Below are 27,437 nucleotides of genomic sequence, written 5' to 3' on the forward strand. Positions count from 1 at the left end.
GTTCATTCCTTTTTATTGCTGATTACTATTCTATTGTATGATGTACCACAGTCTGTTTATCTATTCTATAGTTGATGGGACTTTTGGATCATTTCTAATTCTTGGAAATTATGAATAGAACTGTCATAAACCTTTGTATATAGGTTTTTATGTTTTCATTTCTCTTGAGAAAATTACTAGTACTTGGATTGTTAGTTGTGTAGTAAGTGTATGTTTGATTTTATAACTGACAAACTGACTTCCAAAGTAGCTTTACCAATTTGCGTTCCCACCAACCATATATGAGTTCCAGTTGCTCTGCATCTTCACCAACATGTTGTATTTTCCTTTTTTTTTCTTTTTTGGTTGAGCCATTCTAATACATATGTAATGTATTTCATCATCTTTGATTTGCATTTTCCTATTGATTAATGATGCAAAGCATTTTTTTATGCGCTTATTTATTGTCAACATCTCTAGTTTTTGTTCGAATCTTTTGCTCATTTTTTAATTGGGCTGTTATTGAGTTGTAAGAATTCTTTATATAGTTTTGATGCCAATATTTATCAGAACTGAGTTGTATAAATATTTTATCCCAGTTTGCAGCTGGTCTTCATTTTTTTAACAATTTTTTTGAAGAGCAGAAGTTTTTAATTATATTAAAGAACAAAGAGATATTTCTGAGTGCCTGTCATATGCTAAATTTTGATCAGCACAGGAGATAAAGTAATGCCTAATCTTAAAATTGTACTTCTTCTTTTCAACAAAATTGCCATCTATTAGTTTCCATCCTACCTTTTCACTATCTTAGCAAGAATATTTTTCACATTTTTAAATATTATTTTAAAGCATGATTTATAAATGTGTACATAATGCTCTCATGGCTATATTTTAACTTATCTAATTATCCTTCTTTATTTTGGGATGTTTTTGTTGATTCCAGTGAATACTGAATAAAAGAGAAAAGAAATACATGATTATCATCCTTGTGCAGATATCTCTGTACACATCTTCAATTATTTTGTTAGTATAAATGCTTACAACTGCAAAGACTGGGACAAAAGCACAGCACTTTGTAATTGTCTCTTTTGAAGGACTACAGATGTCTGGAAGCAAAGATCTAGTCTTTCCCTTCTTGTCATGCGGGTATATGACAAAGAGCCTGTCAGGTTGTAGGTTCGGCATATACTTGATGGATGAGTAGTTGGAGAGTAAAAGCATTCCACTGAACTTCATTCTCTCCCCTTCCTCCTGGGAAAGAAAAATAGGAGTTCCCTTAACCATCTACCTTGGCTTCTCAGATGGAGGGAGTAAGAAGAATGTTTTCTTCTGAGGGAAAACTTGTTGAGGAGATGCAGGTTCCCAGAGAGCTAGGTGACAAGCCCTGTTGCTGCTCAGCAATGCCCTTAAGGGGCCCCGCCCCCAGCTGGTATAAAGCCAGGGTGCAGTGGGGCAGCCACAGCTGGCACCAGCACCAGCACACGCCACAGCACCAGCACCAGCACACGCCATGGCAAATGAAGTGCAAGTCCTGCCCTCCCCACTGAAAGGGGGGCATCCTCCCGCAGGTAGGTTGCCCTCTGTCCTGTAGCAAGCAAGGGCTTCACTGTTGCTGTGGCCCATCCTTCACCAGAGGCACCCCAACAGAGCACAGGTTCTCACCCTCCCATTGTTCCTTTTAACTTCATGCAACCTGATTTCCCCCATGTCTTTGACCTTTCCAGGCTTGTGTATAAAACCACTTGGGGATTTGTCTTGACCCGGTTGAATTAAAACCTAATTATACGTAGGGATATAAGGGGTTGGGTGCTTGGGAAAGGGGTAGGGAGGGAGGTGGGACCTTTCCTTCCTGCCTGTCGGTTAGGGGTGACAACAACTACACATGGAGGAGTATTCACTGCCATGGAACCCTCCTCCCTAGAGATTTGAGCTCTAAGACTTAGTCTCCCCTAGATGCTTGTACAGCACTTGACTTCGTAGCCAGGCAAATGAGCTTCCACATGAAAGAGAGCAACCGTAATTCTCTCTCCCACCTCCAGTGGGTTGGGCAGTGTTATCAGTGATGTAGTTTGCCTGTCAACAAGCTGAAGAGCGCTCTGTAATAAGGACCGAGGCATTGGAGAGGGCGGACTGGGAAAGGCAGCTCTCAAGATGTTTTGCAAAGCATCCACAGTTCTCTCTTTTTTTAAGTTTTAAATGTGTGCTATTTATATCAACTCTCTGGAGTATGGAAATTAGTTTTATTGTACTTAACCATATGGCCATATACATCGACAAAGGCATACAGGCCTATTTTTAGCCTGTTGTAGGCCCTTTCAACTGTCTGCCTTCTTTTCTTCCTTTAAGAAAGATCTCAGAAGCTTGATTGTTTTGTTGTTGTCTTTCTTCATTTATAAAATGTATTTATTGGTATAAGTCTTTGGCACCTCTAAGCCGAGGTTATTTCAGTCAACTTTGCCTTGGAGGATGAGGCCTGATACAAAGTGTGCGAGGTATGGAGAACTGACTCAGAGGGTCAGTGGTTTTCCTGGTGGACACCCCGCTGAGAAGAGTCAGAATTTTTACTACTAATTCTGAGTTTCCCGTTCTGGGCACCATGCCCGGGTCTCCTATGGTTGACTCCTGACATTTTGTATTTGTAATTCAACTTAACAATAGCTTAATATTATCTGTACTTAAAATTAATGGCTTTACCTAATGGTCAGGAACTATATATGCAAATTATTAGAAGAGCAGTCATTACGTAGATAAAGACAAAAGATGAAAGAACATCATTTTCTTCCCAGCACTTCCACCCCAGTCCTTCATAAAACAGTTAAGCTAAAACCTGATTTGCTAAATCACATTTATGCACAAAGAACACAGAGATAAACTTAACCAAATGAAAGTTTGAATAAAACCACCAGGAACTTTCTGTCCCCACCACTAATGATTGCTAATTACTCTGTGTACATAGCACACCATGACTCCATCAAGCATGTCGCAATGCCTCTGGCATGACAATTAATTATTATGAACTGTGACACTACAGATAAGAGGGTTTGGGGTAATGAGAGTGGAGATGAAGGCAGACTTTTGCCTCCCCACCGAGAGCAAGGAAACAAAGAAGCCTCATCCTTCAGCTTGTCTCGCTACCTATTTTCAGGCTGAACCAGTTTGCTATGGTGCAAAATTTTATTTATGGAACGAAAACAATTCATCACCAGAATTCCATTAAATCTTCACCTGATTTTTTATAAGCAATAAATAGATCCGTGAAAGTACAAAGCAGACATGATAAGATGCGCAGGGTCTGACATGGCCTTTGGACTCAGACAGACCTGGGTTTAAACTCTGCTGTTATTTCACATCTCTGAGCCTCAGTTTTCTCATCTCTGAAACAGGGAGTAAGAAATGCCATTGCTATTATAAGGTTGTTATGACAATTAAAGGAGATAACTTATGCACGTAAGTGTGAATCCCCGTAAAATGCAGGTCTAGTGAAACACATAGCTGTTGGAAGGAATAATCCTCCACAGTTGCAAGACATCAGGGTGTTTGAGGGGTGCATTAGGCACTAATGCAGTCATCAGACAGAAAGGAAACTGCAGTGGAAAAGATGCATGTGCCTGCCCCATCATAGTTAAAAATGAAACCACTCAAAAGGCAGCCAGCTGTAACTCTTTCCCACCTACATGTGGAGTGCTTGGCGGTTTTTCTTTCCTGCATATTAATACAACATATTGCACCTCTGTTGGCCCCGGTTATAAATTTTATGCCACACTACATTAAACATGACTACATTAAACATGAGCTGTCCTGGGATCTAGCAAGCTTAACTTTGGATTTTCTGCTTTTTTTCATTTGCCTCACTTTTCAGTTTTATAAGAACCCCATTACATGAACAGCCAAAAAATGTGTGCATAGAAGGTGATGGAGGAAACCAATTACGTAATAAACTAGGAAGAGCAGGAGTTCCTGCATTTTTCTTTTCTTTATTCCCTGCACTTTTAAATTTGATTTAAGTCAAATTTGATTTAAATCAGAACCATCAGAGGGGCCACCACTGAACCCTCAGAGAGAATCAGTTTTCTGGCTCATTAAAGAGAGAGAGAAGTTTGGGGAGTGTATCCCCAAGTGTGAAACCATAGTTGCATAAGGACCAGCATTATTTAAAAAAAAGCAAAATAACAATAACAAGAAACACAATAAAGGCTTCATTCTCTCAGCTCCAGTCTGCTCAAGTCAACTTATGGGGTTTGATCTCTGAGGTTCGAGAGAGAGGTTGGGAGACCCACTACCCCAAGCATCACGGGAACAGGGGTTTGATGAATGCAAGGACAACTACCATTCTCTCAACACTCATTGTGCCCCTGGCACTGCAAAGAGCCTTGTAGACCTGACAATAGCCCTGCAGACTGATAATGTCCCATTAGCCTTGTTTCACAGAAGAGCAAACTGAAAGTCAGCAAGATTGAGGGACTTGACCAAAGCCACACAGCTGGAGGGCAGTGGGGCTGAGATTTAAAAATAAAATGGGCCCCATGCCAAAGTGTTCCTGCTCTAAAGCCCTCTCTCCTTGTTCCACGACCTTCTGATGCTAGTCTTTTGGGTCTTGAATGGCAGCTTAAAATTTGCTAAAAAATCAAATGTAAATGCAAAGGAAATGTTTTTGCAAACGTCTAACTTTTTGTTTAAGGCTGTCAAATTGAATATTTTATTAACATAGTAGTTGTCTTTGCAAACATCTAACCTTTTCATTAAAATCTTCAAATAAAAGTTCTAAGTCACAACACAGAGTTTGTACAAACCTTTGTGTTGTTAGCTTTTTCACATACATTTTCCACTGATCAGCAAAGAAAAAAAAAAAGCTTAATTTTTCTTGCAGGACTTCCTTTATCTTGACTACCCTCTACTGAAAATTGTGCAAAATGTCCTAACTATAAATCTTAACTGGAAAATTATTACATAGCATTCTAAACTCAAGAGTATGTTTTTGAAGTTATCAACTTGAAGTTAACTACAAAAGAAGCCACAACAGTATAAGTCTTACTCAGAGATAGGAAAGCAAAGTTTCATTTTCCCCACATGCATTTAGGTTTTCTAATGAAACTATCCAAAAAAGTATCTCTTTTTTTTACATCTTTTTCCCTCTAGTTCATTTTGCTAATTGAGAGGACCTAAAGACTTATGTAGTTGTATTCAAAGGCCAGCCAAAATGTTAAATCAAGTAATATTTCACTTTGCCCAATTCCAGTTTGTCCTTCTACAAAAGGTCAAAGGACAATATAGTCCCAAAACGTGGAATTAGGTAAATGATTACAAATTTAAATGAACTTAGTTACAGCGAGCCTTTGAAGATGTTCTGTGCATCAGACCTACCTGGAATAAGCAAATGGGCAAGAACATGGTTGTGTTGAGTTGTAAGTGTTTATTTACAATGATTTAAATAGATCACAGGAGACTAGTGTAAGCAGCAGAGCTTTGAACTTGACCCTCCCATCTGGTTCAGTCACCCTAATGTAGTGAGAGCCTTAATCTATATCTCAGTGTACCCATTATAGTATGGGACTATTATCTTCTGCTTCCTTCTACTGTACATGACTGACCAAGTGAGATTACCTACCAGAACCAGTTTGATACAAGAACAGTGCCCTGGAAATCCAACGTGTGGTTCACCTATGCTTCCTAAATCGTTGTTAAAGCCCACAGCCCTACCAGAGAGGATTCAGACTCCTGGATGGAAGTAGGAATCTTCTGGGAGGATTTTTAATTTCCCCTCAAACATCTCTATTTTATTGTTAAGAATGAAGGACTCCTATTTTTGTGTTCTTTTAAAATTTCTTTTGGCATTTTTGGCATGTTTCTCAGTTGAGTGCCTTATATTCTTTCGGATGGGAGAGAAGTGATAGGTTTTCCTTTGTAAGTAGATGGGAAGAGTTAGAATCATAGTAAGGACTTCATAATAAAGACCATCTAGTTCAACTTCTACCAAATTCACCAAAATACTCCTAAGATATTCATGGCAGGTAGACTTCTTTACTTTAACACACTGAGGGACAAAGGACATACAAATGTACTAGGCAATCTACTTCACTTTGAAAAAGACAAACTGTTACATGTAGCTAGACTCTGCCTCTCTGGAATTTTCTTTGTTTGGTCTTCATTCTCCCCTCTGGAGAAACATAAAATAAATATAAATTATAATAACTACAAATATTTAAGTGCCTACCATGTACCAGGTACTTATGTCACCTTTATTGTCTAGAACAACCTGAACAATCAGTATTATTCCCTTTTCAAGGCTCCAGAAACTGAGCCCCCGTGTGGTTTAAGTATCTTGCTCAAGGTCACAGAGTTCAGGAGGGGTAGAGCTCTTGGACCCTATATAATATTTCGTCACCAAGAAACCATTTCTCCTCCCACATAACAGCCTCTCAGATCTTTGAAGATGGCACCCTAAGCTCCCTTGAGTCTTTGCTTCCTCAGAAATGATCTTTCCAGATTCCCTAGTTCCTCATATGACATGACTCCCTTCTCCACTCTCGTCACTCTCCTCCGGACATTCTCTGGATTGTCAGTGTCCTTTCAAATGAGTGACACAGAGCTCTGCACTCCAGAGGTCTTCTCACTTTTCACTATTGTTTATTTTAACGATAACAATTTGCTTCTGTAGTTGGCGATAATAATCAGTCCAGATGGAAGAAAATGTATAGAAACAAGAGCATCAGGGAAAACAAAAGGAGCAGTAAAAACAGATAATAAGTACCATATACCCTATTTTAAAAGCACTTTTCATAAGGAGAATGAAAAATACTGTTGGAAAGGGTACTGAAGGCCCAAACTCTAGCTCTCTTATTTGATTCTTCTTGATAAAAGAGACAAGGATGCTGTGAAGACCACCACCCCTCACACAGGGGCACACACTCTTCAGTCTTCCCAAAAAAGCCATCACTTGGTTTATTTCACCTCTGTACTCTATGGCTGTTCAGAAGATATTTCCACATAATTGCATTTCTGTTGCTGATTACTTATGAATTTAAAGGAAACCACATATGAGAATAACATTTCCCCCCCTAGACTGCATCTGAAATTATAAAATTTTAGTGAGAGTCTTTTATAGTCAATAAAAAAACAACTTGGTGATTCAAAATGGCCGAGTGGAGTTTTTTCCATGAATGCAAGTATGGTTTCACTGTAAGACTCCAAGTAGTATAATTAACTACATATTTTCTTAACACGATGAAACAATATATTTTTAAAAATATATATTATATACATGGCATATATATATATATGTGTGTGTGTGTGTGTGTGTGTGTGTGTGTGTGTGTGTATGTATATGCCTAAGTACATATTATGCTTAAAAGGAAAACACTAAAAGCAATCTTAAAAATTAGGATGACAAAGACATTTACCATCACCACTATTTAAATTATTCTGGAAGAAATAATGGAATTCTTTGCATGTTTATCATTTTTGTACGTGGAAAACCTAAGAATCAATAAAAAACTATTATAAACAATAAGAGAATTCAATAAGATCGGATATAAGATCAAGTAATATAAGGACAACAATCCGTTAGAGTTATAATCAAAGACTAGACCCCATTTACAATAGCTACAGCAACAACAAAGATAAAATTCATAGAGGATAAATCTAATAATGTGTGAGATTTATGTGAACAATTTACTGAGGGACTCAAATGAATATGTAAACAATGGAAAAGTATATCATGTTTTTGAATAGAGAGCTACTAGGAATATAAAGATACAAATTTTCCTTTTAAAAATCTCTACAAATATAATATCCTTAAAATTAACATCAACAGTATTTTTTATAGGAAATTGACAAACTGATTCTAAAGTTCATGTGGAAAAATAAATAAGAATAGTTAGTAAAATTCTGCAAAGGAAATGTGACAAAGGGGGACTAATAACACTGTCAGATATTAAAATACATTATAATACTACAATAATTTAAATAGAGTTGTAATGACATATGAATGGAACAGAGAGATTAATGGAACACAATGGAAGTCTAGAAGTAACCCCCTGCACACACAAACAAAATATATATATGCATATGTATACACATATATATACATACTTGTAATATACCTATATATGTATGTACACATTTACGTATATATGAGAACTTAATATATGATAAAGATGGCATTTCAAATTAGTAGACAAAATATGGATTATTTTTGTGACTATTTTATTTTTTAATTGTTAGTTTCAAAACAATGTAATAGTTAGACATTATATCCCTCACAAAGTGTTACCCCCCGCCCCCAATCTACCATCCCTCTGACATTGTATAGAGCTGTTACAGTTCCACTGACTCTATTTCTTATGTTGTACTCCACTTCCTGTGACTATATATATATATTAAATTATAGTTGACATTCAGTATTAGTCAGCTTCAGGTGTACTCTGCAGTGGTCTGGCACCTACACCGTCCATGAAATGGTCTCCCTAATAAGACAAGTGTCCATCGGAAACCCTACAAAATCTTTACAACATTATTGATTATATTTCCCAAACTGTCTTTTGTACCCCCATGTCAATCTGGTGGTTACTGCTTATGCTTTCCAATCCCCTCACCTTCTCCCTCATCCCCACCCCCTCCCGTCTAGCAGCCCTCAGTTTTTCCTCTATATTTCTGAGACTGTTCCTGATTAGTTTGTTCATTCTATTCTTTAGATTCCACATGTAAGTGAGATTATCTGGTATTTGTCTTTCTCCGTCTGACTTATTTCACTTAGCATAATGTTCTCTGGGTCTGTCCATATCGTTGCAAATGATAAGATTTCATTCTTCTTTATGGCCGAGTAATACCCCATTGTACAAATGTACTACAGTTTCTTAATACAGTCATCTACCATGGGCATTTTGGTTGTTTCCATCCTGCCTATTGTGAATAGTGCTGCAATAAACATAGGAGTGCATAAATTTTTTTGAATTAGTGTTTTGGATTTCTCTGGCTAGATGCCTAAGAGTGGAATTGCTGGGTCATAAGGTAGTTCTATTTCCAGTTTTTTGGGATACCTCAATACTGATTTCCATAATGGCTGCACCAATCTGCAATCCCACCAACAGTGTATGAGGGTTGCCTTTTCTCCACATCCTCACCAGCACTTGTTTGTTGAGTTATTGATGATAGCCATTCTGACTGGAGTGAGGTGGGATCTCATTGTGGTTTTTATTTTGTTCCTCTGATTAGTGAGGTTGAACATTTTTTCATATGTCTGTTTGCCAAAAAGATGGATTTTTTAATATTATCAGAATACTCTTTAAAAATCTATCATGCCTCCACATGACTTACACAGAATACATTCTAGAAAGGTCAAGAATTTATTATGATCAAAGATTGGTTATACAAAATGAAACCATAAAAGTTCTAGAAGAAAATAAGGAATAATGTTTATAAAACATCAGAGTCGGGATGACTCCTTAGTGATATAAAACTAATAAAAAATTGACGAAAACAACAAATTTCTGATTGCAAAAACATCATTAACACAAAAGACAGTAACTGGTAAAATATTTTATATTTGTGATACATCTCATAGATAAAGAGCACCTATAAATCAATAAGAAAAAGACAGGAAAAAGACTAGCAATCCAATAGCAAAAACATGAACAAAGAATTTGAACAATTCATAAAAAGAAAATGGCTTCTAAAACACAGACCCAAGCTCAAGCTTTAATAAAACATAAAAATGCAAATTAAAACAATGAGATACCTTTTTAAAAACTTATTGATTGACACCATCAAACGTTTTCTAGCTCACATTGTTGCAAGGAGTAGGGGGAAATAATTCCTCTCATTGTTGCTGGTGAGATTCTAAACTGACGCAACAACCTCCATGAAAGGACAATTTGACAAGATTCAGCAAAAGTCCACATATACATACTCTTCAGAACTAACAAGATCACTTCTAGGAATTTATCCCACGGGTATACTTGCACTTGTGCAAAACTATATTTATAAAAGGATATATTTATAAGGGGATATAGGATAAATAAAGGATATATTTATAAAAGGATACATTTATAAAAGGATTCATTGCAGCATTGTTTGTAATGACAGTGGATTAGAAACATCTGAGGGGTCTAACATCTGTGAATTGGTTAAATAAACACAGAATGCTCATCTGATGAAAATACAAAGATGTTAAAAAGACACATTTCTATATATGTATTGAAATAGAACTTACTTGAAAATATATGATTGAATAAAAAATATGAACAAACAAGATGCAGAATGATGGATATCATATGCTGCCATTCAAAAAATGATATGTAGGTATACACATTAGAATATCTGTGGATAAATACAGAGGAAACTTATAACATTAGCAGTATCTAGGGAGATGAACCGGAGGCTGGGAAATAATGGTAGGAGGGAGACTGGAGACCTTTCATGCTTTTTGAATCGCGTGCTTTATATATGTATTATAATCAAACAAATTAAATAATCATTTTAAAAGAACAATGACGAAGTCAATTCACAAGGGCATGGAGAAATAGAACAGGCTTTCCTTTTTTTTTACTTTATTGGAGCTAGTTTTAGAAAATTGCCCATCTGACATTCCCATAAAAAGAATTAACAGGTTGAAACAAATCAATGTCTGTTTAGTTTTTTTCTCAGTTGAACTTGTCAGTTTTTAGATGTGCAAATTTTCTGGGAACAGAAGAAAGTATTTGCTTTGATTTGCAATCTGAAATGGGTTGTTCCTTTTCAAAGTTTATTTCATCTGACATTGTTAAACACTTGAGTTGCTGTTAGGTCATCTGTAGCCTAATTAATACTAATTGATCTCTTGAATGGCAGGATTATTAATGTAGTTTAATTACTCATTACAATATCTGAGCTTAGCCAACATCCGAGGTGCAGGGTCTGCATCCGAGGTGGGTATCTGGTGGGATCAGAAGCATCTCTGTTGAATAAAATGCCTATTATCACCTCATGCCCTGACTTTTGGCTCATTCTCGAAATTTGGCTTTTGAAAGCTTTAGTTGAAAAAAAATGCAAGCCTTGCACAAACTTTAATCTTGTGGGAAAATAGGAGGGTCACATTGTAATTGTCGGTTGCTATCATGAAGAATGTAATTGGTTTGATAACAAGAAAAAAAGGTTTTCATTGCAATACCTAAGGGAGTATGTTGTTACCGTCCTCCCCAAATCAAAGATGTAACGGGCTGCCTTTTTAACCTCAGTTCCCCTTCTCTTAACGTAAACAAGCAGACCTCTGGGCTTTTTCCCCTCCCCACCTTATTTGCACAAAACATATTTTTTTCTTCTCTTATGTGGTTTGTGGGCAGCTTTTGTATTGTGTTGTTTTAGATAAAAGTTTAGATCTTTAAAAAATAAGTTGTAAAATTCACTTAAATCTAAATTCATATCTTGAATACCAAAGCAAGCCTTCTCTTGCTGTTCTAATCTTGATTTCTGTGTTGATGCTTATTTGTTTCCAGTAAAAGCTGGAGGAATGCGAATTTCCAAAAAACAAGAAATTGGCATCTTGGAGAGACATACCAAAAAAACAGGATTAGAGAAAACAAGGTAGGAGACTGCTTAATTTCTTCTCCTTTATCAACTCAAGGAGTTTTGAGTGACTCCTCTTCTTCCAGAAGCCAGAGGCCTCCCTGTATTTTACCACACACCAAGGCCCCTGCGGTATTTGCTAAGCAGGGTTAGAGGTAGCCACCAAGCTGGGGTGGGGTGGGGGTCAAGATTGGGGAAGCCTGGTGCAAGGTGGCTGGCTACCTGCTGGAGGACTCTTTCAGGAACTCCATCACTACCCCAACCCATCCTCCTGCGACTCCAGCCTGGCTGTCTTGTACTTAAAAAACACGATCCTAAATGCATTCAAACCTGAAGCACGTTCCTTTATCCTATTTTCACATTAGCCTTTAAAATATTCTCCCTAGGCTGCACTGTTTGCATAATATGCTTTTTGCTGAAGCAAATCTCCTAAATTAAAAATAAATGCCTTTTTGGTTGTTTTAAATTCATCACTCAATTATTTAGACACTACTAATGGACACTATACTTGGCAGAGCCAGAGGCTTACAGATACTGAGGCTGTTTCTTCCTGCTCCTTCCACCATAACCTTGTACACTGAACTATCCCCAGAGCTAAGCGGAGGGCTGTGGGCTGGATGGAATAAGCAAACGGGCCAACCACCTTATGCCTTGGTTAAGGAAAATGAGTGCATTCAAAAAGAAAGAAATGTGTGGAACTGGCTCCTCCAAGTAGTGTAATGAGGTGTGCTTCAGAGACTATTAATTTCAAGATAATTTCCATAGAAGAGTTGATGGATGTTTCAAAAGGAGTCTATTAGAGGATGTTCAAGGTAGAGGATGTGCAAGAGTTAAAATGGCAACAGTCTCAGAAAGAGAATTAGGAGGGAAATAGACCTGGGAATTTATCTGGCTCTTTCATATAAAATATTTTTAGATCACTTTTAAAGTTTTCTTTCTGATATCTGTGAGGACATTTTTTGAGGATCTTTTCCACTTTAAAATAAAATACTCATTGGTGGCATTAGCAGTCAGTTTTTGTTTCTCTTGATAGCAGAAAATAACCATCACATGATGAAAGCAAAGCTCAAGAGTGGGGCGGGGGTCACATGTTATTTATCTTCAGACCTACAATCTAGGATAGTTCCTAGAATAGAGAAAGCACTCTCTCTGTAAATGATACCTGACTGTTGTTGAATTGCAAGCTGGTCAATTTTGAAAGCCTATTCTGCTACTAAAATGTGTCTTAAGCACAAGCTCTGTTTATAGTGACACTTTTTTAAAAAATTAAAGTTTATTGAGGTGACAATTGTTAGTAAAATTACATAGATTTCAGTGTACAATTCTGTATTACATCATCTATAAATCCCATTGTGTGTTCACCACCCAGAGTCAGTTCTCCTTCCATCACCATATATTTGATCCCCCTTACCCTCATCTCCCTCCCCCCAGCCCTCCTTACCCTCTGGTAATCACTAAACTATTGTCTGTGTCTATCAGTTTTTGTTTCTCATTTGTTCGTCTTGTTCTTTTGTTGTTTTTGGTTTATATACCACATATCAGTGAAATCATATGGTTCTCTGCTTTTCCTGTCTGACTTATTTCGCTTAGCATTATATTCTCAAGATCCGCCCATGTTGTCACAAATGGTCCTATTTCATCTTTTCTTACCGCCGAATAGTATTCCATTGTGCATATATACTACAACTTCTTTATCCACTCATCTATCGAAGGACATTTTGGTTGTTTCCATGTCTTGGCCACCGTAAACAAAGCTGCAATGAACATTGGAGCACACGTTTCTTTATGGATAAATGTTTTCAGATTTTTTGGGTAGATACCCAGGAGAGGGATTGCTGGGTCATACGGTAATTCTACTTGTAATTTTTTGAGGAACCTCCACACTGCCTTCCATAGTGGCTGCACCAGTCTGCATTCCCACCAACAGTGTATGAGGGTTCCTTTTTCTCTACAGCCTCTCCAACAAGTACTCCCTAACTCATTTTATGAGACCAACATTACCCTGATGCCAAAACCTAGTAAGGACAACACCAAAAAAAAGAGAACTACAGACCAATATCTCTGATGAATACAGATGCAAAAATCATAAACAAAATTCTAGCAAATCGAATGCAGCAATGCCTTAAAAAGATTTTTCATCACGATGAAGTAGGGTTCATCCCAGGGCACAAGGACGGTTCAACATCCACAAATCCATCAATGTGATACATAGATAAACAAAATGAAGGACAAAAATCATATGATTATATCAATTGATGCAGAAAAAGCATTTGACAAGATACAACATCAATTTATAATTAAAACACTTAAAAAAATAGGGATAGAAGGAAAATACCTTAACATAATAAAGGCCATATTTGACAAACCCTCAGCTAATCTCATAATTAACAGTGAAAAACTGAAGCTCTACGTTCAGGAACACGACAGGGCTGTCCCCTATCACCTCTGCTTTTCAACATAGTGTTGGAAGTCCTTGCCAGAGCAATCGGGCAAGAGAAAGAAATAAAAGGCATCCAAATTGGGAATGAAGAAGTTAAATTGTCACTCTTTGCAGATGACATGATGCTATATATAGAAAACCCTAAAGACTCCACTAAAAAGCTATTACAGTGACATTTTTAACATGCCTGGGCAAGGGCTCAGGAGTCATAGTTTGGAAATGATCTTCTAGCTGGCAGCCAGTGGACAAGTCATGTTTCTGTGCACCTCAGAAAATGGGGACTTAACTATTCATTTTAACATCAATTGAACAATGCAGGAGCAGGAGTTGCCTAGAGAGTAATAAAGTGGCAATTGGAACCCTCTTTAAAAAAAAAACTTAATTGTTTTCTAGTAGTCATTAAAAGATGGGAACTGAACTACTACGGAACTTAAACAGCAAGAACTAGCTCTCTGTCTCTCTCTGTCTCTCTGTCTGTCTCTCTCTGTCTCTCTCTCTCTCTCTGTCTCTGTCTCTGTCTCTCTCTCTCTGTTTCTCTCTCTCTCGCCCTATTTACCAGAGATAGATATAAGTAGGTGGGACCTGAAACTTACAGAATTTGGAGGCCATTTTGAGAAAATAAGAAAACGTTACAGATCTGAAATGGCCAGGGCCCCTCCCAGGGCCTTGGAAGGAGCCTGGCAGTGAGAGGCCCTGAAGCTGAAGCCTCGTGAGCTCCGCCATCAATCCACCTCTGCCGTTCACATGTGCTTCACGAGTGTGTGCACGGGATGTGAGTGCCTCATCTTCATGGACAAACAGCTCTCTTTACACTTCCTTGGTGAATAGCTTTTGAAAAATATATCCTAGAAAATAGATTTCTAGGCATCATCAATCTATGTCCATTTCCTAATAACTTCTATCAGCCAACACAAACCATCCAGAAAAAGAAAATATGCCAAGTGCAGAGTTTCCTATAAGAAATTGTACTGCAGGCTCAGCCCTAATTGAAATTCTTCTACAAAATAGCTTGGCCCGAGAAAAGAAGCCAGACACAATAGAGTATATATTGCACAATTCATGTTATGATGTTCAAAAACAGTCCAAACTAATTTATGGGGCTTTAAATCAGGGTAATGGTTCTCCTTAGGGGGCAGCTGGTTAGATTTGTATTCTAAGTTTGTGAATATTCACTAAGCTACACACTGATACTATCCTTTTTGCACTGTTCTCATGTGTGCCATACTTCGATGAAAAGTTGAAAAGGCAATAATAGCAATAAGTTGGCCTACAAAACTTGTTGTAGTGCACGGGCACACAGAGGCAGGAATTTTTGTCTTCTAGATGTAGCCAAGCAGAATGAAAGCTTAAAAGCCAAGTAGACTGCCCTCTATATAAATCATTTAGCCTCTTCACTGGGAATGCTTTCAGGTCCTACATGAAGTGTCTTTTTCTCTTTGCAGTGTCATTGCAAATGTTGCCAAAACACAGACGATGGATGCTCTGAATGACACTCTGGAGAAGGTGAGCCGTGGGTGAGGTGTGTCGTGGGAGGCTGCCAGTCTGTGGTATTTACCCAGCGATCAGGCTGCCTGGGTGAATGAGCCAATGACCACTGAGGTTTTTTCCAGCTCAGAGGTTTGATGTCCTTGTGAAAGAATCTGCTCTCAGTCCAAGGAACACAAAGAGGTCTTGGTGAGAAAAGCTGTTTCTCCCAAATTCCTAATATCTATTTAATAAATAATCTCAAAATTAAGATAGAAAATGAAGCAAGAATCATGACACTGAATTGGCAGAACTTTCCTTTGCCATCCCAAATACTTCTTAGAAACATTGGCATGTTTTTATAAAAAGGTAGCTTGTGTATTAGGAGTTCACCAGTCTTTGGCCTTCCTCCCCACCACGGCAATCTCTGAGGAAATCCTTGATTTGAGGCGAGGAGGGCTGGTGGAGGGTTGCATGGTTTGGGGCTGGAGGAAGGCTGGGCATTGGCTGGGTTTATCCAGTAGTCTGTTTACAAAGGTGTTTGACCACTGTTATTTTTATTTGGATTTCCACTGTTATATATATCTTGGATTTCTTCTAAGTAGCTCAAGGCACTCAGAAGATTTTTACCAGAGAGAATGTGGTTTGGTTTTTGATTTAAGAGTTTGTTTTTAAACTTTGTAGGTGAGCTGAGTGAGGTCCTTATTTTACTTACAGAGGGTAGATACACTGCATTTAAGGTAATGAAGAACCACTCTTTCTGCCGCTCCCACATTTATCGAAAGGAGAGGACTGGGTGTCCTTCACAGAAGGCAGACTTGCTGTTGCTGCCAATATGTGGGATCTAAAAAAGATTAGAGCAGAAACTATGCAGCTAGACTTCTGGGGCCCCATTTGGCACTGGCTTCTCCACTAATGATCTACATGACCTTGAACAAGTTATTTATCCTGTGCCTCAGATTCATCCCGTGTAAAATGGAAATAAGGAAGAGAATATATTTCAGAGGGATATTGTGTGGAATACATGAGTCTGTGTGCAGGAAGCTCTTAGAACTATGTCTGGCACGGAGGAACCTGTTTGCACTCTCTGTTCTGGTTTTATGGCAGTGAAATAAAAGATGTATCTGAAGTCCATGGAAAGCAAGGCAGATAGTACAAGGCAAGATCTTTATTAAAGGCTCTAGTTAGAGCCTTCTAATATTGGTGGGGGGCGCTTTGTTCTCTCATCAAATAGACTTCAGGTGAGGTCCTAGGTGGTGCTTTGCCTTGCTGGCTTTATAAGAAGGGCAGGGTTGGATGACACCCTGACAGGGCAAGACAAGCTGCCCGCTCCTGCATCTCATTCTCTTGTTCCTGCGAACTGAACGCCTCTTCCTCAGGGGCAAGAGAATGCCACAGTTGTTAAGTAGAACTGGATGGCATGTTCCTCTAGAATATATGTTACCCCAAAATAAAATATTTGGAGAGGTCAATAAAGGTTGATTTTATATTAGGTATGATGCAAGAGTCTATACTATTTTTTATAGACATATGTGCATATGTTGGTGACATAAAGGGTTTCTTTCCCTTTTAATTAAAAATATCCCTTCTTTATTCCAATGATAAAAAATCAAATAACAACAATAATAAGTTGCATTTGGAAAGCATAAGAAAATATTGAGATGGTGTATTATTACAAATATTATTAACAGCAACTATACCTATTTAAAAAACATGAACACTTAGCTCGGTGTTTACTGGAGTAGGACTGTGGCCGAGCCTGCATAGGTTACTGGCTGACACAGGTTTTTGCATCAGCCATCAGGTGCCTGGGTCTTATGCTGGCTCCGTCACTCACTAGCTCTGTGTCCTTACTCAGGTTTCTTCACTTTACTGTGTCTCTGTTTCCTCATCTGTAAATGCAAATGTGATGGACAGTATCCACTTCACAGAGATGTTGTGAGACTAAAATGAAGTTTTATAACATGTGCAAAGTACCTAGCACAGAACCAGACACAGTCAGTAAGTGTTAGCATCTATTCCCAGACAAATATCCTACAGGGTATCGTTTGGAATCCCAGGCAAAGAATAAGAAGCCAGAAAATCAAGTCCCAAAATCACCACAAGTGACTACTTGTGTCTTGAATATGGAAGTTGGTGGGATCCATGTATTTCCTTACAGTTAAGAAAAAGTCCTCCTTGAATTCATAATTCAACCTGAAGTGTAATAGGATTTCATAATAAAGGTCAACCTGGGATGGAAAGACCAATGCCTCTTTAAAAACAGATCGGCTGATTTCAGTGGTTGTCCGGAGCTGGGGGTGGTGGAGGGGTTGACCACAAAGTGAAAGAAAGGAATTTGGGGGCATGATGGAGCGATTCTGTATCTTGATTGTGGTGGCATTCACAAACTGCAGATACTTGTGAAAACCCGTAGAACTGTATAAGGATGTTTCACTGTGGACAAATTATATGAAAAAAATGCATAAACTATACAGCCTCATTCAACAAAATTAAGAGACGTAATAGATGTAGAGATATAGATATTGATATCTGCTGATAAATTTTCATGAGCAATGAAATGATTTCACACCCACACCCTCCCCCCCACACACACACAGACACACACACAAAATGTATTGTCATGAAGACCTAACAACATGCAATTGTCGGGAAGAAATACAATAAAATAGAAACGAGGGTCACATCCTCTGCATTTATTATCATTCATTCATGCCCTCACCTGGAATTATGTCTAGTTCCAAGAACCCATGCTTATTCTCATACCAGTTGAAGAACTTAGTGTCTAAGACAGCAAGAGTACAGCCCAATTCATAGGCTCTCAATAACAATTTAATCATAGCAGGACATTTCTGTCCATATGCTGTTCATCTATGGATACTGTACTTTAAAATCAACAACCTAAGGTTTAAGATTTGGGAGATTGAAAAACAATTCCCAAAAGGTTGGAATTGTACAAATCTAAGTGGGAAACAGCCTAAAATTCCCCGTCCCACTATTTCCCCCACTCCTCTCTGCACACAGACATCTCTTCTTACTACCTACCTCCTTCCCTCCCTCCCTATTCAACCAGCCCTTCCCACCTCTTCCAGACCTAAATAATGAGAGAATTCATGTTGCATGGTGACAGGCCATATGACATGGTATTCCTGTCAGAAAAGGAGTTATATAACCCTGAAACCCTCGGCTAAAAATCTGGGAGACCTGGTCTTCGACCAAACTCCACTTACTTCTTAAAGGTTGTTTGAACTTTTAGAAGTCATGTAGCTCCTCTGAGATTTATGGTTGTTCATTTACTTAATTTTTTTAAGGCAGGGAGTGAGAACGACACTGCCAAATATATTAATTCTCTGGAAAGTTGTGGAAGTTAAATTTGGCCACAGTTGTGACACTTCTCCGAACTTAAAAGTACCCAGCTAAAACATTAGTAACAGGGTTGGGTTATGGTGTGGGAGGGGTTGGAATGTTGAAGCCTAGTAAAAGTTGGGCCCAATTTTCAAATTGCCAGATGCCACTGCCAAAGTGAGTGAGATGGATGTGAAATGGAATCCTGGGGGAGAGGAAACTATCAAAGGCATCTGCGAATCTAAAAAGGTTTCTCTTGTTCTGTAGATTAACATCACCGTAGGAGTAGCCTTGAGTTTCATTGATTGGAGCTGAATGTTTTGTTTTAAGCACTTTGCTTAACAGGGTGTGGAAATCTGAGTGCCCACGTTCAAGTAGGAAGTTATCACCCTAGAAAGATGAATGAAGAGCTGCCAGGCTGCAATACTACCTGACTTCAGGCTCTAAAACAAAACCTGCCGCTGATTTTCCTGCATCTAGAGTTTCTTTCACAGCTCCAGTCATAAATACTTTCAACATACTTCTTTTGCTTTTTCTCTGAAACTAAAAATATAGGTTCTGAGGTCATAGCTACCCAAGATGAAGGTAAATTGTCAATGTGGAAGTTTCTACTGATCTCCTTTCCAAGTTCAATATGTCGGCCCTTATGTGATAGCGCCACAGCAGGGCAGAATCCTTACACATATACTGGCCTTGAATTCTTTCTCTTGTCAGGTTACCCTAGATTCTCTTACCCTAATGAATCAGACAGGAAACACTTTTTATTCCACAAACCTTGTCAATTTACAAAGATGAATTATAACAAATCCAAAGCTGCCCCAAAGTTAAGATCCCAGACTGAAGCACAGCTAGTTGTAGGTTGTACTCTAGAGAGCTATTCCTACTTATTTCTAGTTCAGACTTGAAAATAAAATCTTCCCATCTCCATTGATACAGAATCTACAACAGAGAATTGAGGTATTTAAGGGGTTGAGTATTTTATTTACAGTTTTATCAATTTTAATGGAAGATTCTTTGTAGACTCTCCACCCCCTATAACCTGGGGGTAGATACAGGAGAAAGAGAACTTCATACTATTGTTGTATATTCAAGAGTTGCTATGAAGTCCTGTTACTGCCTTCCTCCCAACCCCCCCTAAAAAAACCTTGAACATTTATAATTGAATTATGGGCAGTTTCTCTAAGGTGATAAAATCTTTGCCAGAATTATTTCCCTTTCCTTCTCAATCCCGTTGCCTTTTTTCCTCCTCAACTTTTCCAAACCAGTTACAAATGACCAATAGGCTCCAGGGGTAGTCTTCCATTCATGTTGATCTGTGGCATTCCCCTTCTGAGAAGCAGTTGAGCAGAGCTTTTAGAACCTCAGTTAAATGCCTTAATTAAGATGTAACCCTTAACCCTTGTGCATTACTAGTGAGAACATAAAATGATGCGGCCACTATGGAAAACAACATGGCAGTTCCTAAAAAATTAAACATAGAATTGCCACATGTATCCACTTCTGGGTATATACCTCAAATAATTGAAAGCAGAGACTTGAACAGATATTTTAACACCAGTGTTCATAGCAGCATTATCCACAATATCAAAAGGTGTCCATTGACATATGATAAACAAAATGTGGTATATACACATGCAACAGCCCTAGAAAGGAAGGAAATTCTGACACATGCTACAATATGAATAAACCTTGAAGACATTATGCTAAATGAAATAAGCCAGATACCAAAGGACAAATTTTGCATGATTCCACTTATATGAGATACCTATAATAGTCAAACTCACAGAGACAAAAGGTAGAGTGGTGGTTGCTAGAGGCTGGGGGATGGGGGAATGAGGACTTATTTTTTAATGCATACACATTTTCAGTTTTATATGATGAAAATTCTGGAGCTGGGTGGTAGTGATGTTTGCACAACAATGTAAACATATTTAGTGCTACTAAACTATACACTTAAAAAGTTTGAAATGGTCAATTTTATATTAGGTGATTTTTACCACAATTTTTTAAGTGATCAAGAAATGTAGCCCCTAAATTGTGGAGGTAACCCTGGAAATGATCAAATAATGTATTAGTGTCACATGAAGCAATAGTGTGTTCAAACACACTGTTCTCCTTTCCCCTTTCCTTTCCCATCTCCACCCATCATCACTCTCATGCCTTCAGACCAACAATCAACATTGTGGCTTTCTCTCTTCCGTCTCAACTTGTCATCTTGCCCCATCTCACCTTGGCTAATTGCCCAGATTTCTGTTAAATCAGAATTACTTGTTCATTGCCTTTCTCACCCCCTTTTACATTCAATTTTACGTAACTTGCCAGGTTATTCTTCCTACCTGTATGTAATCTTTTGAATGTGATTTAGAGCTAACCTGAAATAATCCATCTGTTTTAGTTGACACTAAAGACACCCAGTCTGGAAGAAAACTACTGAAGTCATTGACCTCTTAAGTTTCCTTCTAGTTCTAATGTTAAAAGAAAAACAAAACAAAACACTCTACCACACTATCAAATGCATGTCATGTGGCCTGATGATAATTGATCTGAGAAAAAAAGTCTCTAGCTCTTTTTTTTAGATTCTAAGGCAGCATTTCTGACCAATATCTCAATTGTGTTACTTCCTTTCTGCTAGAATGCCAGCCTAGACTGTCTTTGGGTTTAATTATTATATAACTTGTACCTGCTCATTGTAAAAGAACATTTTTAGAAAAATACTGATAGACAAAACAAAGAAAAAGACTAGGAATTGCCCATGATTCTGTCCCTCAGAGATAACCATTGTTAACACTTCAGTGTATATTCTACCAGTGTGTTTAATTTTTTAAGACCAAGAAGAAAGGACTTTCTGGAGTTAAGTTTCACATGAAAGGGAATGCTGTGTGCCTAGAGCTCAGGGACATTTGAGAAGAGATAGAAGGCACATATGTTTTCCCTGGCTTAGGAGAGCCCAATCAAACCATAAACAACGTGATGCTTGGGGTCATGAGCAGTTTATCTCCCCTTTTATTTAAGTTGAGTGTCAAGGCCAGGGCATGTAAGCCCAATCGTGATAAATTAAATTCCTAGTGAGCTGAGGCATCCCTTCCTTGCTTGCTAGAGAAGGTTTCCTTAGGTGCCTTTCTGTTTGTATTGATCAGCTTGAAGACCAAGAACTGGAATGGACCCAAAAGGTCACTGGGTCCAAATTCTCCTCCTAGGAAAATTGTGTCTGCAGTGCTTGCAATATTGGGCATCCTTTTGATTTTTAAGCTATCCTTAAGGTAAATTACACAAGGTCTTGGTTCTGTATGCAATTCCTCTTATTGTCAAATAGTCTCAGTCTGTGTTAATTTAAATCTATTTGAACCTGTTTCCTCATACATGTCTTCTGTGGAGATGACTCATGAGAACTTTTGGAACCTGATGCCAGTGCATCATTCCTCAGCCTTTTTTTCACCAGGCTGTTTAGATTGAACCATATGAAAGGGCCAATGTCACACCATTTTTAAACCTGTAAAAAGCAATTTCACATGTTACAACCTAAGAAATAACACTGACTCTTCCTAACTTCTTTCAGAGGTTCTTTATTCCTGATCTTTTGACAGTAGAGGAGTTTTCCCCCTCAAAACCTTTTCCACTGTTCTCATAGGCTTCTTAGAATATGGGGACCCATATATGCATACTGGTGCCAGAATAATTGCTAATGTTATAGGACTGATGCAGAAATAATTAACCATTCCTACTTTTTAAAATGTCGCTTCAAAACATAGACATTAATGCACATATACATTATGTATATTATCTTCGTGTATTTTATAATTTTACAGATTAGAGACAAACTAATGAGGGAAAACCCAGGTTAACACATACAGCCATGGGTCCAGAGCTGGAAGTGGTATGGAAAAAAGAAATATTATCAAAGAAGTAAACAAACTTGTGAAATGCCCCTGAACAACTGTATTGCCTTCTACTACTTTAATACTTCATAGCCAGAAAGATTCAATATGCTTATTTTTTTTCTTTCTTTCTCACATTTAGCTCAGCCATAAATTTCCAGCAGTAGTGCACATGGCACATCAAAAACCCAGACCTGCTCTGGAGAAGGTCACTCCACTGAAAAGGATCTACATTATTCAACAGCCTCGAAAATGTTAAGCTGGGACGTAAAACACAGCCATCTGGCCAACTGCCTCGAACATCTGACAGCTTAGCAAAAGGACCAAAAGTGTCCATAGGCCTAGTGTACTTGCTTGGTAAATCAAACAGCTTTTGTATCTTCTCTTTCGACTATAGATAATAAAGCACTTAAAATTGTAAATCCACTGCATACTTAGGCCTCGTTTTGGCACAGGGCAAAATCCCATTGATATTTACATAGGTGATTCTGTTGAATAAGTGGAGAATCCAGAATACTTGACTATTCTATCCCACCTCTCTGGGCAAGCTCTCATCTCCTTGATGCTGACCCTGAGTTGTTCTAACTACAGTGAGCTCCCCTTGACAGCAAAGATTAGAGAGGAGTATACTCAGCTTTGCAAAGGCCAATATTCTATGCAAACATGGAGAGTTATTCTCATTGTGTTTGTCTTAAGATGCTCAAGTTTTCACTTGAGGTGAAATGTTTTTCCCAGTTTCACACAAATACATAATTTGTTTTGAAGGTTTAGTGAGGGAAAGTGAAAAAAATTAGACATACTATAAACACATTCTCTTCTGCAAATGAAGCAGGGTGGGAGATTGAATTTAGGTTCAGTGGAAGATTTGCTCAGGGCCTCCCAGAAGGTTCATGCTCTAGAACTGAGGGGATCATGATGACAGGGCATTATGGTTGGGGTAGAAAGTTGATTTTAATTGGAGGAAGGAGAGAAAGTGTTGCCATAGCTAAACCTATTCTAGCTCTCCTACCCTTCACAACACATGCGTGCACACGCACATACTCTCTTCATGTACTCACATATAAATAACCAAAGGTATCCTCAGGTGATGGTAGGAGGCAACCCCATTCTGTTTCCACAGAGGTTAGCTGTTACTCAGAGTCCACCATTTTGTACCTCTAATTAATAATGCTATCTGACAATCCACACTTCTCTGTACCCAAGAATGGAGTCAGCACACTCATCCATCATTTTACAGGTTGACAATCCTTGAAGTATGACCTGGTGCCACGCCTGTCTCTGATTCCTGGAACTCCAAAGGCACCTGGCTAAGTCTCTGTGGTCATAATGATGCATCCCACCCCCTCCTCTGTATTATTTGGTTCTTTTTCAGGAGGAAGAGAATTGTTTGAGACAATACCAAGCCTCAGTCAATGACAGCATGAGTCAATAAGACAGTCCTAACCATCCCACTTTGGCTTAGCTCAGTTCCCAGTCTCTGGGACTATTGTCAGGAATGTTCTAGAAAGGTAAGTGTGACAAGGCAAATAAATGCACAGAAGTTCAAGGTCAGCCACCACTTCCCCAGGGAATAGTAGCAAAGTATAAGCCAGGCCGTGGGTGCTAGCTGGACCATTGAACTGAGATTAGGATATTGAGGTTGTACTTCTGATCCTTGTCAAACAAGTATAATAACATCTGACTCCGCAGTTGAACCTTCCCTGTGGCATACTGGGAAGAACAACAAATGGATAATGAGATTTATAATAAGCCATTTAAAGAGTAGTGAGAGCAAGAGGGTGCCAAGATGACTATTCTAGAAGCTGCCAGAACCACTGTAGTAGGAGAACTATAAGAGATGGTATAAACTGAAGCTATAATAGAAATTCAAGGGAAAGCTGAAGATTTGAGCTAGAATGAAGCAGGAAGGAAACTGGGGAGGAAGATAAGGAAAATGGGAAGCAGAGATGGCAGCAGGGCTACATTTGACTTTCCTGAGGGTAAGGTGAAGGCTAACCACCCAAAGGAAGTTAAAAGAAAAGAAGGAGCCATTCTCTCTGTCTGGAGATGGAAGGTGTATCACAGGGGGAGAGAGGCTGCTGGAAGGGAGACTCTGCAGTGAGGAGCCCAGTATTTATTTAGGCCCACAACTATAGCCATTTAAATCACCAAATCATAGGAAGTAAGAAGTTTGGTGTGAACTTCAGAAATGAAAAGAAATGGAATTATCTTGGAGAATGTATCATAAGAGAAAAGAATAGGCCAATTAGAGAACTTTCTGGTGACATGGCCGCACATATAGGAAGCCAAAGGGGCTGTTGTTCCTTCTCTGTCCTGAGGAATAAGCCTTTCATGGATGTGCTGTGGCTCCACTCAGAAGCCCCCTATGATGTGTTCACAGGCCCAGCAAAAGCCGTGGCTGGGACAGGGGATGTCAGTGCAGGCAGGCATGAGTATGGATTCTTTGGTAGATCCTTTTTTTTTTTTGAGCTCATTTCATTTCAGTTCAGGAGACTCTGTGCTAGGCACCAGGACGCAAAGATGAGTAAGACACTGCTCCTGCCCACCAGGAGTTCTTAGACCAAAGGGAAATAAGCATGCCAGCAAATCAGTACAAAGAGCAAGTTTAGAAATGACTTGGTGGGAGGTGGGGGACATGCTAAAGAAGAGGCTCATGAAATCACCCGAGGGTCATGTACAGTCAAAAAAAAAAAATGTGTTGACTGTGGAGATCACTAACCCACATGCAGATCTTTTTTTCTTTTTCAATTAATTTTTTAATTTTTTTTATCTTGGCGTGGTGGATTTGACAGTATTTTTATTTTCTACTTTCTTTAGTCCTCTACTTTTCAAGTTCTTTTAAAAAACAATATCATTTCCTACTACAAACAGAAAAAGTCATTTTAAAGAAACAAGAAACAATGTATTAAAGAAATATATGAATAAAGTGAGTGTTTTCTTTCCCTTCACATCCATGTCTTAAAATCACAGAAACTTGAGATTAGCAAGGTCCTAAAAATCCACATGCAGATCTTTAACAAGCAAACTTTAATTAAGCTTTTTATTATGGAAATTTAAACACACACAAAAGTCAGGTGAATATTATACCTTCAGGTACCCATCACAGAGCTTCAAGAATGTGGCCAAACTTGTTTTATCTATAGCATCCAACCCCCCACTTCCTCTTTCTCTTACCTCTTTCCTTCTGGATTATTTTGGATCAAATCCCAAACATCATAGAAACGCTTCAGTATGTGAGCTCCAAGAGATAAGCATTTGTGTGTGTGTGCTCTGTCTAGCTCTATCTTTGTGTCTGTTTCTCCCTCTGTAAACTGGATTTTACAAATATTGTGGAGCAAAAGGGAGTATTTATGTAAACCATCCAAGAATATTTAATCATAAAATGGAGACTGGCATTGCGTTACTAGCCACAAGTGCCAGAAACCAAAACCAAAACCAAAACAAAACACACACATACACACACACACGCACACACACCCCTAAGCCAGTAACACCCAGAGAAATGATTGCTGGAAAATTTGAGAAAGCATGGGAGGTAGAAAATAAAGATGGCTTTCAGGCTGAAAGAAAGAAAAAGGTAAGCATGTATTTGGTGGAAGTCAATAAGAGGTATAGGAAGAAAACTCTAGAGAAAATTATTTCTTGCTGAGGAAAAGGATATAGAGAACACTTAAAAATAGCTAGTTCTGAGATCACTCAAAAGAAATGGGTTTAAATAGGAACAAAAGAAGATAAATTAATCTCAGGAGAAACTGAAACAAACATTTATCAGGTTCCTTCTGTGTGATAGGCTTTCTTTAGCTGGAACCCAAGTCCAAGAAGGATATGGCTGGCATGTGGTACACATTACAAGGTGTGATCAAACAATATGGTGAATGTTTACATTTTAAAAAGCTTATTACAGTAAGACACAATCCCCCTCAAAATACCCCCGCTCACTTAGAACAGACTTATCCCATTGTTCTTGCCACTTTCTGCAGTTCTGGAAGTCCTCTTTCGTGAGTGTCGTACATGTCCTTCTTCCACTACTTCCCATTGTCCCCCCAGGATTTTGTTCACTGCCCATAGCACCCTGGGCAGTCCCCATTCCTCACACCATCTTACTGGATGCTTATTCTCCCTTTCCTCACTTTCTCCTCTCCCCCTCCTCCTAATTTCTGTTCAGTTCCAAATCAGGAATTAGTATTTCTTGGTTTGTCTTGACACCTGGAAAACCACATCTTCAAGGAGTCACCTCATCCAAAAATAGTCTCCCTGATGCCAGCTGTCAGGATGTGAACATTTTTATCCAAATATGATAGAATGGGTGAATGGTTAATTAATTAAATAGATAGAGCAAAGTGACAGAGAACTTGAGCCAAGAAAAATGAGGAGCCAAAGGAAAAAGATGAGAACTTTCAAAGAAAATTTGAAGGGCTGAAAGAAAAACACACAAAAAAAAATTAAGGCGAGCAGAGATTCAACTAAAAATACATAATAGAGATAGAATTTTGAACATAATGTTGCATATCATACTTCATGAAATCCTTGCAAGAATCAAGAGAGATGGTAGCTATCATCCCATTGTACAGAAGAGAAAAATGAGCCTCAGAGAAATTAAGAGGTTCCCAAGCTTTTATAGCTTATTACATGGAGGAACTTCTCGAGGAATCTCTTACTCCCAATTTTAGAGCTGTCTCCGTTACCCTATGAGAACACAGGCTGGAGCCAAAGCTTAGAAATCTCCAAAAAAGAGAAGATCTGGATGGTGTAGTGTAGGGACAGAGCTCCAGAGAGCAGTTTCCAGGCTCTCGGCT

The 27,437-nt window shown here is 38.5% G+C and overlaps 1 protein-coding gene across 1 annotated transcript; it reads left to right on the forward strand.

Moving 5' to 3' along the window:
• The first annotated feature begins 1,454 nt into the window (after positions 1-1,454).
• DAPL1 (death associated protein like 1) lies at positions 1,455-25,561 on the forward strand. The gene is made up of 4 exons (XM_081051177.1): positions 1,455-1,547; positions 11,448-11,535; positions 15,400-15,460; positions 22,784-25,561. The coding sequence occupies exons 1-4, from the start codon at positions 1,490-1,492 to the stop codon at positions 22,898-22,900; spliced, it is 324 nt and encodes a 107-aa protein (XP_080907303.1). The 5' UTR covers positions 1,455-1,489; the 3' UTR covers positions 22,901-25,561.
• Positions 25,562-27,437: the final 1,876 nt, after the last annotated feature.

Source organism: Rhinolophus hipposideros (assembly GCF_964194185.1).
Source record: "Rhinolophus hipposideros genome assembly, chromosome: 6".
NCBI lineage: Eukaryota > Metazoa > Chordata > Mammalia > Chiroptera > Rhinolophidae > Rhinolophus > Rhinolophus hipposideros.